This window comes from Protopterus annectens, chromosome 6.part0, assembly GCF_019279795.1.
Source record: "Protopterus annectens isolate FY-2018-M chromosome 6.part0, PAN1.0, whole genome shotgun sequence".
NCBI lineage: Eukaryota > Metazoa > Chordata > Ceratodontiformes > Protopteridae > Protopterus > Protopterus annectens.
Genome location: NC_056737.1, coordinates 1940570749 through 1940586118, shown reverse-complemented (window position 1 = coordinate 1940586118; position 15370 = coordinate 1940570749). Strand labels below are relative to the sequence as shown.

The 15370-nt window shown below is 42.3% G+C and overlaps 1 protein-coding gene across 3 annotated transcripts in view; it reads left to right on the top strand.

Annotated features, from left to right (window-relative positions):
- DNAJC10 (DnaJ heat shock protein family (Hsp40) member C10) overlaps nucleotides 1-15370 on the top strand; it is a 646899-nt gene that overhangs the window by 450244 nt on the left and 181285 nt on the right. For all 3 annotated transcript variants that reach the window (XM_044075252.1, XM_044075253.1, XM_044075251.1), the window contains one exon: nucleotides 6382-6515. In XM_044075252.1, the coding sequence (XP_043931187.1) occupies nucleotides 6382-6515 (134 nt within the window). The remainder of the gene's footprint in view (nucleotides 1-6381; nucleotides 6516-15370) is intronic.

Here is a 15370-nt window from a genome sequence, read left to right as displayed (position 1 = left end):
TAAGGGAGCCAAAACAGAACAGATCTCCCTACCTTTCATCCTGGATTACCTAGCATATCTACTACACAGGGGTCTGTCCTTCTCTTCTATTAAAATTCATGCCTCTGCCATCTCTGCTCATTACAGCACAGAGCCACCTTTTTTTTCACACTCTCTCATCAAACAGTTCCTAAGAGGGGCTAACAACTTAAGGCCACCCAGAAGAGCTCCTACCCCAGCTTGGGACCTTAACTTTGTGATGGAAAAGCTCACCCCCCCCCTTTGAACCTGCAGCTTCAGAAGAGTTAAAATACATATCTTGGAAAACAGCCTTGCTTTTGGCCATCACTTCAGCTAGAAGAGTTTCAGAGCTACAAGCACTCATGGCTGTAGAGCCCTTCATCATTTTCCATGCTGACAGGGTCTCTCTCAAGACTAAGCCATCCTTCATGCCTAAAGTGGTGTCCAGTGTGGCTCTCAACCAATCCATTTATTTGCCCACCTTTTTCCCCTAACCCACAAAACAGGGGGGAAAGGATTCTGCACTCTCTAGATGTGCACAGACAGCTCAGATTATATCTGGATAGGACTAAATCTTTTAGAAAAACTGACCAATTGCTAGACAGCTTCGCAGCAGGGGCAGAGGGAAAGGCCATTTCCAAACAAGTGGATAGCACACTGCATTTATTTCTGCTACAAACAGCACAGGAAACCGCCCCCAAGGGGGTCAGGACACATTCCAAAAGGGCAACCTACACCTCTGCAGCTTTTCTTAGAGGGGTCCTCACCAGGGACATCCTGGAGGCTGCAACATGGACTTCTGTTCATACCTTCATCAAGCATTACCACCTGACTATCTTCTCCAAATCCAGGGCAGGCTTTGCCACCGCAGACTTGCAGGGCATCCTAGCCAGCCCCCAGTCTTCTTGACTGCCTCCACCTTTTTCTTCAGCTTTGGGAATCAACCCAAGTGTGATGACTGCAACAGTGAAACATGAATAACATTGAACATTTGTGTACACTTACCATAAATGTAGATGTTCGAGTGTATTCACACAACTGTACTTTTTAACCTGTGCAGCAGTAATACTGGGTGCCTGGCAATCCACTGGTATTGTGATTGGCCCTTGGGGGGGGGGGGGGGTAAAGTTGGCACTGAATCTGTCTGCCAGTATATTGGCAGTATCTGTTGGCTCAATATAGGAGGTACCATTGTGCAGTAGCTCAGAGCAAATCTGGGTTTTGTCATGGAGATTCTTTACATAACTATAGAAGGCCTTGTGGTTGTCTTTACTATCTGCTGCAATTCTGTTTTCATAGCTAGCTTTAGAGGATTTGATGAGGGGATTGCAACCTTTTGTTGAGGCTGATAAGGGAGTTTTTCCAGTCTTGGGACTTTACCTCATTCCGCATCAGTTTCCTCCTTCTGTTGTAGAGTTTGTTTAATGCAGGGGACCACCAGATCGGCTTCCTTTTTTTTGAGGAGAGTGTCTTGGTTCTATTGGGTATGGCGAGATCCATGCATTTGTTTACGTGTTTGTACAGTGCATTGGTGTATGATTCGGCAGTCATGCAACTATTCTCCATTTGCATGGGTGCCGTGAAGTTAGCCATCTCTGTTTTTAGGAGCCCAAAGTTAGCTTTGGAGAAGTTTTTCATGGTGGTTACCTTTGGGGGGGGGTTGGATTTCCAAGGTGATTAGTTTGTGGTCAGATCTAACCAGGGAGTAGTTGCCTATTGGTGTAGAGCAACGGTCGCCCATGTTAGTAATGACCAGGTCAAGGATGTTGCTACCTCTAGTGGGGGTAAGAAAAATCTGGCCCAGGGCATTGGAATTAATGAATTCCAGAAAGCATTGGGCATGTGTATTGGTGCATGAGCAGTTTTCCCAGTTAATGGAGGGGTAGTTGAAGTTGCCCAGTATGAGAGTGTTAGGTTGGACTCTAATATTCTCCAGGGTGCTTAGGAACATGGAGTGAGAGTCTTGGGACATGGTTGGGGACCTAGAACTGGCTACAACCTGAATTGCTGTCTTACCCAATGTTAGCTGCACCTGAAGTATCTCAGATGTGTTATGTTGGGCTACCAGTCTGGAGGTGTGCGCATCCTTTATGAATATGGAAACACCACCACATTTGGAGATTTGGTCCAGGTTCTGGGGCCGAAAGGTGTGGAATGAGTTATAGCCTGGTAGTGCAGGGGTGCTTTCTGCTGCATTGAACTAGGTCGCTGTTACAGCACAAATGTCTATGTTCTCCATTTTAAGGAGTGCTTTGAGCGAGTGCATTTTGCAATTTAGACTTCTGGCGTTGAGCAGCATGACCCTCAGATTGCATTTGTTTGTAGCTGTTACGGTGGTAATTTGGTCTTTGGAACACCACCCAAAAAAGCACTATAGGGGTGGCAAGAGCCTTGGCCATTATCCGGAAGCTCAGGGGTGACAGATGCAGGCCATCTCTGGCAAAGCATTGAGGTCGGTCAGTCATTACTGACATTGTTTGCTGTTTTCTGATTTGTTCTGAAACTGGTTCCTCAGAAAACAGCAATTTCTACTTTCCATCTTTGTGATAGTATTTTTTTAATTGTGAAATTTTCCATATCTGGATGCCTTTGCCTGTATTTCTCATTGAATATATTTGGGGCTGCCTTCTTTACATTGATTAATTTGGCTTTCTCCTTTGCTTAAATATTGCACCATATCAAATCTCTCTCTTTCCCTTGTCCATATTTCTTTTTTTTATACTTTTCAAATATCTCTTGGTTTTGTTGTTTATATTTTTGCACTTCCTCAGATGATTCTTTTTCCAAGCACATCAAGGTTTCTTGATCTATATACTGTTTTTCACATATCTGTTGTATTAATGAACACAAATTTTCATTTGAAGCTTCTGACATTTTTTCTTGTGGAAGTATTTTTCTTTCTTCTAATTTCTCTCTTAATCATTTTGTATATCTTGTGTCTGGAAATTCTGGGCATTTTGCATAATAGTAACAATACATAATTTCTTTCTTATCCTCAACAGCCCACTTTATTGTCTTTATGGCTCTTCTTTGGCCTATCAGGTTTTGTGATTTTTGTGGACTGCTACTTCCTTCTACAACGGGGGTGGGGTGGGGGGCATCCTCTCCCTGGGCCTGGTCTGGCTCCATTGTAGTAATGTTTCCATATTTTGAGGATTCTACGCTGTCATCTTTTCCAGTCCTGGCACCAGTGCGCCTACCAGGATTGTGCACTTTTTTTTATCCTGGGTCTTGTGCACCCAGCTGTCTTTAGTTTTTAACCCACTGTCCATGATATATGCTGTTTAAATACAGTCTGTATGTCAGTGTCGCCTTGGTGAGATTTTGTGAAAACAGGGTCCACCTCTTGAAGGTACTCACAAAGACTTGAGGATGAATTCAAATTCAGCAGTACTACTCTCCTTTGCTTACTGACTTTTCATCTCTCCATTCGGACCCCTGCACAAATACGACCATTCTGATGACGATTGTGATATAAAGTGAAATAAGTTATAACCATTGTTATACACTTGCTCTGTACCCCACATCCGCACTCGCACAGAAGAATAAGCCATAGCGGTACTTCTTTTATACCAATTTCAGCAAATGGCAGTACATTGTGCTACACTAGTACTGCCACACCAGGTCAGCAACTGTTTAGCAGTCATCATGCATAATTTTTGCCCTTTCCCTTGTAAAACTTTTTGATTTGTGACCGTCAGTAATGCCAGACATTACAGTTTCTTACTTTTTATTCTCCAGAAAAAACATGTTGATACAAAATGTGTTCTGTTAATGTCTAAGAGTACCATTTAAAAAGTGTTCCTGATTTTGAGCCTTTATTCTGCCATAATATTGGCTTTGCCCAGAATTCTTGACCAAAGAAGTTCAGACTTAGAGTATTTGGTTTGTTGACAGTATTTATAAAATTCCCTGAAGGAGAAAGCAATCACGGAAGATCAGTAGTATCTGTTTTCAAAATGCCAAGAAAGCTGTGCACTGCCATTCTGTAGCTCTTACCTCAGTCATGGTAATTCACTGATTGCCAGCTTCCTAAGAGTGTCATATCACAATCCTATGCATTTTGTATGCAGTTTGGAGAGTGAATGATTTTTTTTCCTCATTTTTATGCAACAAGCAGCAGCATTTGTTGGGTCCCCATCATAGTCAAGGATGATTGGGGACCCCTTACAGCTGTTGGTATTGTGGATGCCGGAAGTGGGTTATGATGATTGTTTTAGGGGAGAGAATGCCCTCTAGCAGGACTTAACTAAGACAAGAGCACTGTGTCCACAGTAAAACATTTGACGGAATTATGAAGCCTGCTGCTTGAGAAAACACTTACTGGGACCAGAGATACTGTTAAATTTTAAAGTAGAAGTGATGTTGGTCCTTAGGATTCATCATTCTACAAGTTATTACTGTCCTGGTTTATTAAATACACAAGATTGCTGTACTAACTTTCGTTGGTTTGACAAATGTAAGAAAATATCAAAATAAGATAACCTGCTGTGGTTGGGGGACCCCAGGACTTGGGGCCTCTAGTGACCACAGGGTTTGCTGGTGCCCTAAAATTGGCTGTATGGTTAATGGTATGGTTTGATCTACAAAAATCTAATGTTTCATTAAGAATTGTCCCAGTTCTGTTATCAGAAAAGGTGGCAACCCCAAAAGTAATTTCTGAGTTGCTGGCAATGGTGTGTATCAAACCATATTTACACTTTGATCCACTGGGATACATTTTCACACAGAGCATGTGCATCTTTTTATGGCAAAAGTAGTTTATGTGGTTATCTTGAATGAGTGCATTGACATGTGAGTATGTGAAAGAAAACAAGGGGAGAAACTATTGCAGACCCTAGATGTTCTCCAGCAGCTGGCATGCCACCTGAAGGAAACAGCTGCTTATAAAAAAATGTTAGTGTTGTACTTAGTTATAGGATGCATGATTTACCTATTGTTTATAGAATGCATGGCTTACCTGTTTCGTCCTAGACTGCATCACATCAAAGTGTTTGAGTAACTGTGTAGCTTCTTGTTATGATGCCAATAATTAGCCTTTAAGTGCAGTTAAAACCTTACTTCAGTAGAGTGCGGCCACTTGTCAGACCATCTTTAACAGTGTCTTGGTGTGCAATATATTCAGACTTCCATGTGGACAGATGTCAGTTCCTTTTGTGGAGTATTATAGACTGTAGAAACGGAGCATCATTTCAGATGGGGTTTATTTGGACTGTTCTGAACAGATTGCTTTAGTCAGCTGTGTGTCACTTCTGCTGCATGTGTTTTTAGTGTGTGACTCAGCATAGCAGTAAATTGTTTTTTGACTGCATAGCAGTAAATTTTTGCAAGTGATTCAGTATTGGAGCAGTTTAGTAACCTGCCCACCATCTTCTAGTGTAGGTATTTAATTACTAATATCGTACATAATTAACTCATACAGACTTTAATACATTGGGTATTATGTCAGAAATGTCTGTGATTAAGTTCTCATTAAAAGAACTGAAGTGGATGTGGTCTTTCTTAACATATATATGAGCTCTGACATGAGAGTGAAGGCCAGTAATAAACTTTTGAGACCAATTTTGGCTTTACACAGAGGGAAAGACCCTTGCTGAACATTCAGACTGACCAGTGAAACCCCCCCCCCCTTATGTTAAACTGTTGAAATTCTCTCCCTGTCTCTGTTATACTGTGTTGTTCACGCAACTGCTTTTTTTTTTCCTTGGGTTCATATCTCTGTGGAATATATGCGTATATTTCTAATTTGGTACAAGTGTACAGTAATTCCAGTCATATTGTGTAGTCTTATGTGAAAAATACTGCATGAATTAAAGTGCTGTACATTTGTGCTCTGAAAGAAGTACAAACACAGTGCATTGTAACAGAATGTGAAATCCATATATATACACAGCATACAGTGCAACCTGCTTTATCTCCAGCTATAGGTGATGAAGTATACACACAGCACCCGAATACCACTTTTTTGCCTTTCTTGTATCTCCTTGATACATGCATACAGTTTCTGTATGAGACAGGTATATAATTGCTGTCCTCATGTCTTAAGTATGACCTTGCACAGAGCATGGAAGGCTATGAGCTGCAAGTAAGCTTCATGCTTTAAACCTCAACTTGATTCTCTGTCTATTACTCTCTTTACTGTGTAGTAGAACAAATACCTAATACAATCAATGCTCGTGGCTTACTCTTGGAAAAGAACATTTGTACATATTGGGGTTATCTAGTCACATGGATAAAATCTAATTGCTTTGTAGTTGCCATTTGCTTTATGATGTGGAAGTACCACCATCTGAAAAGAACATAGTCTTTAACTTTATAGTACTTTGGTAAAAGAATGTAAAAACTTCAACTTACTCTTCTGTTATATACATTTTTCTTTAGCTGTTAAATGGCCTGATAAATGTTGGTTCGGTGGACTGTCAGAAATATTATTCTTTCTGTCACCAAGAATCTGTAAGGGCTTACCCTGAGGTCCGACTGTTTCCACAAAGCTCTAAAAAAGCTTCTAATCACTAGTAAGTGTAAAATAATGTATTTTAACAAGAAGTGTATTTTTGAGCTAAATCAGAATGTTGCTTACCTTTCTTAATGTTGATCATGAAAAATTGAGAATTTTGTAGCTGGAATGGCTGCATGTTATTGCTGCCAGTGAATGCTTTATTAAATAATAAAACAGTATTGTGTGTTTTCTGGGAATATTAATGAATGCAGTGGAGGAACAGACTTGAGATGACTTGAAAAAGGCAAATATAGCATTAATTTTGGCAGTGCCTGTCTTAGATCATTAACAACCTCTGGATTAACACCGGAAGGATAAATTTGCAGTGTAAGTTAGCGAAAAGATGTTTTCAGAAGTACCTGATAACATAAATTGTCTTCCACAGTTTTAGATCCAGTTCATCTGACCTGGGCAAAGCTTATGACTGCCTGTGCTTTAGTGACAGGCGATAATGACTCAAATTCACTAAATTAATTGAGTTTAAGTGTACGTTACCTGCAAATTACCTCTGTATCAAAATTACATCAATATTTTGCGTGGCATCTAGTGCTGTACATATCCATGTGCTGTAGAGTTGTAAAAAGATGTACAGTCATTTTAGAACAATGTGTTGAGTACTTATTTACAGTCTGTCTGAAGGCATTAAGTATGTTCCTCAGAGTAGTGAAAATTTCTACACGTGTGTGTGTGTATGTTTATTTTTCAAAAACAGTGCTTTGGGGGGCCTTTGCCACCCACACCCCCTCCTTTAGTTTACTAAATCCATGATGGCCGCACAGCTTGAGGAGAAAAGTGAAAATGCCATAAACATGGAATCTCAGAGCAGATGTATATAAACTACATCAGCAGTGATTACGTATAGGTAACCACAACAACCTGCTAAAGCTTCATCATACGATTGTATATCCTCATTCTTCTGTATTATAGAACTGTATGCAGCTATACCACATTCATTCAAATTGCATTTCAACCAAATTGTCATTCAACCAGTTTGCTTTAGATGAAATTATATTTCAGCCAAAGGACCTGCATCCATCTCTGTTGGTGTGTGTCTGTATATGTATAGATAGGTATAAAATATACAGATATATGGGTTTATATTAGTTTATCAAACTACCATTTCATCAAACACGTTAATGTCAAGAGGAGAACATTGACTTAAAAACATCACAAGATGTAAGTATTGCAGTCCACATCATCGAACGAAAGACTGGCTGCCTGTCTTCCCTTCAGTAATATCGATTGCAATAGGTCTTGTAAAGTTTTTAAGCATCAGTGTTCTCATGTCAACATTTTCCCGGGTTCGATGGTATGGTAATTTGATAAGCAAATATAAACACACATACATACGTGTGTGTGTGTATACATATATATATATATATATATATATATATATATATATATATATATATATATATATATATATATATACACACACACACACACACACACACACACACATATATATATATATATATATATATATATATATATATATATATATGAGAGAGAGAGAGAGAGAGACGGATATAGATACATGCATACAAAATGTGGTTCCATTGATATCAGTTGGCTGGTGCTTAAATCAACAGCTTTTTCATTTGATCGACAAGAAAGAAAATCAGCATTGGTGCAAGATCATTATAATGCGAGAGCTGGACAGTATTTCATTTCCCCAGTATTGTGCATTCTTAAAGTTTGCGTGTTTAAGTAGCAGATGTTACGGTTAAGTGATTAGAAAAGGAAACTGATGTTCATCGTGTTTCACTGTTGCAGTCATTACACTTGGATTATCCTACTAGCAGGCTACCCTCAGTCGGCCTGAATTCCAAAGTCCTGGTCCGGCGTCTGTTGCTGTCGCCTCTTCCCTGACGTTAGTGCGCCAGGGGTATATAAGATGCAGCTGACGCCATTTTCTTCAGTCTTTCTTGCCGCACGGTGCCCGAAGCAAAAGCAGTTGACAAGTGCCGGTCAACCAACTCCTGAGATTTTCGAAATTGAATTTCAGAACCGAAGTCTTCAATAAAGCTAAGTACCCAGTTGGGGAAGCATTTTCGTGCTCCAGAACGATGTCAGTAAAAGTTAACAATTGTATTTCTTGTGGGAAGCAAATACCTCATAAGGATTTTTACTCTTACTGTATTCCTTGCCTAGGCCCTGATCACGATATTGCTAGTTGTCGGTTTTGTGCTAGATTCAACCAACGCACTATTAAGCGTCAGTTTGATTTTGCTTTACATTACTTTGGCCGAAGGTTTAACTACATAATGCCGTTGGAACAACGGACGACTGGAATTCATAAAAACCGCAAAGACAAAGAAAAGGACAGGCATCCGAGGTCCAAAACCGACGACGAAGCCTCTTCTAGGCCTGTCGCCGGTTCACCGGTTCTCAGTGAGGCAGCCCCTGACACCCGCTACCTCAGAGCCACAGGCCGCCTCCGACTCCCACGTGGAGACAGCTAGGCCTCTGGAAACTCAAAGTATTGGGCCTACGGAAACTATTCCCTCAGTTGGATCCAGAGCCGCTGAGCAGGCATTGGCTTCTGAGGGTGTTTTCAGACCTTCACAGCTTACTATCAAGTCCACTTCAGCAGCCAAGGCAAAGTCTAAACCACCATTAAAGACAAAGAAACAAGTACAACATTCTCCTGGACAGTCATCCATGCCAAAGAAACAGATGCTTAAAATGGCCGAGGACCTAATTACTTTGATCAGGGGTTCCCATCCCCCTCCTGATAAAAGGCCTAGGGAAAGACACTGACTATGACTCCTCTGACCAGGTTTCTATTTTTTTCTGATTCCTCTTCAGAACAGGGATATTCTCTTCCTCCCTATGAGGACTCTGATGCTGAAGAATCTATCCCTTCAGCCTCTCCTCCTGAGGATTACTCTTTTGGGGAAACCTTGCACACAGTGAGGGAGCATTTCCACTGGGAGAGCCAGAATTATTCAGAATCCAAGAAAAGGCTCAGAGACTTTCTTTTACTGCCTGAGCACAGGCCCCTTGCTATCCCTCCTGTACTAGATATTGTTGATTATGTTTTCTCTGAATCCAGTTTGTCTCCAGATTCTTTACCCCCTGCACCAGTCAAGCCAGATAGGTACTACAGGGTCCCAGACTCTCATAAATTACTTTATAAAAACACTGCTGCTGACCCAGAAACAATTTCTCAGGGTCCCAAAGGGGTCAAGGCTTCCACTGCAAAAAACCCTGTTCCCTCTGATAGGGATTCTAGAGCACTGGATGGATGGGGGAAAAAAGTTTACACTTCTGCTACTTTAGCTGTAAGGGCTTTAAACTGTCAGTTTCACATGCTTAAATATCAACAATATCTAATGCATTTGCTAAAACAGAAAATGCTTACAAGCTCAGAATGTCCTGACAATAAGGAAATGCAGGATGTTCATCATGTTACACTGCTGCAGTCATCACACTTGGGTTATCCTGCCATCAGGCGGTCCCGCAGTCGGCCAGAGTTCCAAAGTCTTGGTCCGGCGTCGGTTGCTGTCGCTTCTTCCCTGACGTCAATGTGCCAGGGGTATATAATATGCATCCAACGCCATTTTCTTCAGTCTTTCTTGCCGCATGGTGCCCGAAGCAGAAGCAGTTCGCAAGTGCCGGTCGGCCGACTCCTGAGATTTTCAAAGTCGAATTTCAGATGCGAAGTCTTCAATAAAGCTAAGTACCCCGTTGGGGAAACCTTTTTCTTGCCTCAGACCGATGTCAGAAAAAGTTAATAATTGTATTTCTTGTGGGAAGCAAATACCTCATAAGGACTTCACTCTTACTGTATTCCATGCCTAGGCCCTAATCACGACGTCACTAGTCGGTTTTGTGCTAGATTCAACAAACGCACTATAAAAAGACGTTTTGATTTTGCTTTACACTACTTTGGCTGAAGGTTCAATTATACCATGGCGTCGGATCAGCCGACGACCTCAATACCGAAAAAACGCAAAGACAAGGATAAAGACAGGCATTTGAGGTCCAAAACCGACGACGAAACCTCTTCTAGGCCGTTCGCCGGTTCTCAGTGAGGCGCTTTCGCAACCCCTGACACCCGCTACCTCAGAGCCACAGGCCGCTTTCGACTCCCACGTGGAGACATCTAGGCCTCTGGAAACTCAAGGTATTGGGCCTACGGAAACTAATCCCTCAGATGAGTCTGGCGCCTCTGAGCAGGCACCAGCTTCTGAGGATGTTTTCAGACCTTCACAACTTACCATTAAAACAACAGCCAAGACAAAGGTACCATTAAAGACAAAGAAACAAGTACAGTATTCTCCTGGACAGTCCTCCATGCCTAATAAACAGATGCTTAAAATGGCCGAAGACCTCATTACTCTAATCAGGGGTTCCCATCCCCCTCCTGAGAAAAGGCCTAGGCAGGATACAGACTATGACTCCTCTGATCAGGTTTCCATTTCCTCTGATTTCTCTTCAGACCAGGGATACTTTTTACCCCCCTATGAGGACTCTGATGCTGAGGAATCTATCCCTTCAGCCTCTCCTCCTGAGGATTCTTTTGGGGAAACTTTACATACCATGAGGGAACATTTCCATTGGGAAAGCCAGGATTACTCAGAATCCAAGAAAAGGCTCAGGGATTTCCTCTTATTGCCTCAGCACAGGTCCCTGGCTATTCCGCCTGTGCTAGACATTGTGGATGATGTGTTCTCTGAATCCAGCTTATCTCCTGACTCTTTGCCCCCTGCTCCAGCCAAGCCAGATAGGTATTATGGAGTCCCTGACTCTCACAAGTTTCTTTACAAAAACCCTTCTGCTGATCCAGAAACTATTTCCCAGGGTCCAAAAGGGGTTAAGGCTTCCATTGCAAAAAATTCAGTACCCTCTGACAGAGATTCCAGAGCTTTGGATAGATGGGGGAAGAAAGTATACACATCTGCAACTTTAGCAGTAAGTGCTTTAAATTGGCAGTTTCACATGCTTAAGCTCCTGATTGTAAAGAAATGCAGGATTTATTGCATGCAGTTGAACAGGTGGGAAAACGCTCTGCAATGTGGTTTTGATTCTTTAGAGGCCTCTTGTAGAGCCGCAATAATAGGTTCTGTTATTCGAAGACATGCTTGGTTAAAAGAACAGAGTTTACCTGATCATGTTAAGGCAAAGTTATTGGATGCTCCTTTACAACATGATACCTTGTTTGGTGTTAAGGCAGAAGAGGTGTTAAAGAAAATGGAGGATAAAGCTAAATCTATGCAAACAGTCAAGGATTTCTTACAGGTACAGCCACCTCAGTTTAGCAGAAATTGGCCAACAAAAAATTGGTCCTTTCCCAGTGTCAGACAGGCCACAGAGAGGCAGATACAGATGCCCAAGAGGCAGATCTCAACCCAAGGGTGAAACAGACAACGACAGTAGGGCACCTCAACCCCAAAAGGAGGTGAGGATAAGTCTCAACCTTACAGGAAACGGTCACAATGACTTTCCTTTGCGTACGCCAAGCACGTCCCTTTGGGAAGTCCCCTTGGGGGGGGAAACTAGCACTTTTTTCTCAAAACTGGCAAACAATCACCCAAGACAAATGGGTCCGGAATATTGTGTCTCAAGGTTACAGATTCCACTCCCATACTTTACCAAAGCTAAAAGGAATGCCAGACCTGCCACACAATAAATGGGCAGGGGCACAAAAACAAATTTCAGCCCTCATGGACATGAAAGCTATACAAAAAGTACCACAACAGGAACAAGGACAGGGATTTTACTCAAGACTCTTCCTGGTCCCCAGAAAAGACAAAGCCTGGAGGCCTATACTGGACCTTTCAATTCTGAATACTTAGATATTCCGAAATTCAAAATGTTGACATTACAGCAGCTTCTACCCATGCTGGGCAAGAAGGCTTGGCTTGTTACTCTGGACCTCAAAGAGGCATACCTGCATGTCCCTATCAGACAAAATTGCAGAAGATACCTCAGATTCAAAGCTGGTACAATGCACTGCCAATTCTCTGCACTGCCCTTAGTCTTATCTACTGCGCCCAGGGTCTTCACAAAGTGCCTGGCACCAGTAATTGCATTTTGCAGACAAAAAGGAATACAAATATATCCATACCTGGACGAATGCCTCATTCAAGCAGAGACAAAGGACATTCTTCTACAGCATCTGGCGTTTGTGAAAAAGTTGCTAATTTCTCTAGGGTACACAGTAAACGAAAAGAAGTCAAAACTAGTGCCCTCACAACAGATTACATTCCTGGGTGCCAACTTAAATACAACTGCCCAGATGGCTTACCTCACGCCAGACAAACAAGTGCAACTAACTCAATATTTTCAGCTACTGGCAAAAACGTCCCATCTCCTTGCAAGAAAAATTCTGCAGGCCCTGGGATTCATGGCATCCTGCATACTACTAATATCATATGCCAGACTGCATATGAGGAAATTACAATGGTACTTAAAAAGTGTTTGGACTCAACATTCTCACAGTCTAGAAGCAGTAATTCCACTGATTCCCTGCCTACAACAGGAGTTTCGATGGTGGGCACAGGCATGTCACCTAAACAAGGGTCAGCCTTTTACCCAACCCACAGCCAGGCAAACTCTAACAACAGATGCTCCGGATTACACCTGGGGAGCACACATGGCAGGAAAATGCATTCAGGGCAAGTGTACAACAGACCAGATGCATCTTCACATCAATCAAAAAGAGATGTTGGCTGTTCAAAATGCCCTAACAACTTTCAAGGACCTTCTACATCCAGGACAACTATTACTAAAGACAGGCAGCACCACAGTAATGTGGTACATAAACAAACAAGGGGGCACTCATTCTTATCCCCTATGCAGGCAAGCCATGACCTTGTGGAACACAGCTCTAACGTCCCAAGTTCACCTGCAAGCGCAATTCCTGCCAGGATAGAAAAATACTCTGGCAGATGACCTAAGCAGAAATATCATGGACCCTCACGAATGGAAATTGAATCCACAAATCTTCAGCATGATAACACAAACATGGGGATGCCCAGACATAGATCGTTTTGCCTCCCCTCTGAATTGCCAACTACAAAAATTCTGCGCAAGGACTTATCACAAACAAGCATGGAAAGTGGATGCTCTTCTGTTCAACTGGAAAAACCTAAAAGTCTATGCCTTCCCACCACTGCCTCTCCTTTCAAAGGTACTCCTAAAAGCCAGACAAGAAAAAACACAGATGATCCTGATTGCTCCAGACTGGCCACGCCAGCACTGGTACCCTATCTTAAGGAACTTGGCTCAGGGCCCACCATGGATTTTGCCCCAAATTCCACACCTTCTGACTCAACAAAACAATCCGACCCTGCACGGTCAGCTCAAAACCCTAAACCTGGCTACATGGCAGATACTTTAGTCAAACAGGCAACACCTCTCTCTAAAGCTGTTATGGATGCCATTTTGGAGGCCAGGAGATCTAGCACCAGGAAAGCTTACTCAGAAAAATGGAAGAGATTCTGCGCCTGGAACCAGGCTCACAGCCTTGACACTCTTGTTCCAAACATTCCTCAGATTTTACAATACTTAACTGAGATGCTGGACCAGAGGTCTATCCTTTTCATCAATTAGGATCCACACCTCTGTCATTTCTGCACATTACAACACAGATCCTCCTTTATTCTCTCATCCCTTGCTAAAGCAGTACCTCAGAGGGGCTAAAAACATAAGACCGCCCCAGAGAGCACCAAAACCAACTTGGGACCTCAATTTCGTTTTGGAAAAACTGACCCTACCACCTTTTGAGCCAGCCAATACAGCCGATCTAAAATTTTTGTCATGGAAAACAGCTCTGCTCCTGGCAGTAACTTCAGCATGAAGAGTCTCAGAGCTACAGGCATTAATGGCAGTGGAACCTTTTATAATTTTTCATCAGGACAGGGTATCTTTAAGGACAAACCCCTACCTTCATGCCAAAGGTGGTATCTAGTGTGGCTCTTAACCAAACCATCCATTTGCCTACTTTTTACCCAAACCCCCAAAATAAAGGGGAGAAACTTCTGCATTCTTTGGACATACACAAGCAGCTACGCTTCTACTTGGACAAAACAAAAGCTTTCAGGAAAACTGATCAACTGTTTGTAGCATATGCTGCAGGATCACAAGGCAAGGCTATCTCAAAGCAGACTATATCCAAATGGATAGGACATTGTATTCGGTACTGCTACACACAGCATGGAAAATCAGTCCCTAATAACATTAGGCCTCATTCCACCAGGGCAACAGCCACTTCAACAGCCTTTCTCAAAGGAGTACCTACCAAGGAAATTTTGGAGGCTGCAACTTGGAGTTCATTGCACACCTTCACCAAGCATTACCACCTGCCTCTTTACTCTAAATCCAGAGCAGGATTTGCCACTGCAGTTCTGCAGGGCCTCTTAGCCAAACCTAACTCTTTATAGACCAGCCACCCAAACTTAGCTTTGGGATTCAACCTAAGTGTGATGACTGCAGCAGCGTAACACGATGAACATAGTACAGTTTTGTACCTACCATAAATGTAGATGTTCAAGTGTTCACACTACAGTCCAGGTTACCCTCCCTCCATCCCCTCTGAACTAGCTGGACTTATCTATACCCTTCTATCCTATACAACCTTTGGAGTGTATTTGCTGGTAACTAAAGGTATTGTTTTTATTTTATATGTATATTTTTGATTAGCAATATGTATTGCCTACCTACTTGGGGGCACCTGACATCTGGGGCAAGAAAAACTGAAGAAAATGGCGTTGGATGCATATTATATACCCCTGGCGCACTGATGTCAGGGAAGAAGCGACAGCAACCGATGCCGGACCAAGACTTTGGAACTCAGGCCGAATGCGGGACCGCCTGACGGCAGGATAACCCAAGTGTGATGACTGCAGCAGTGGGAACACT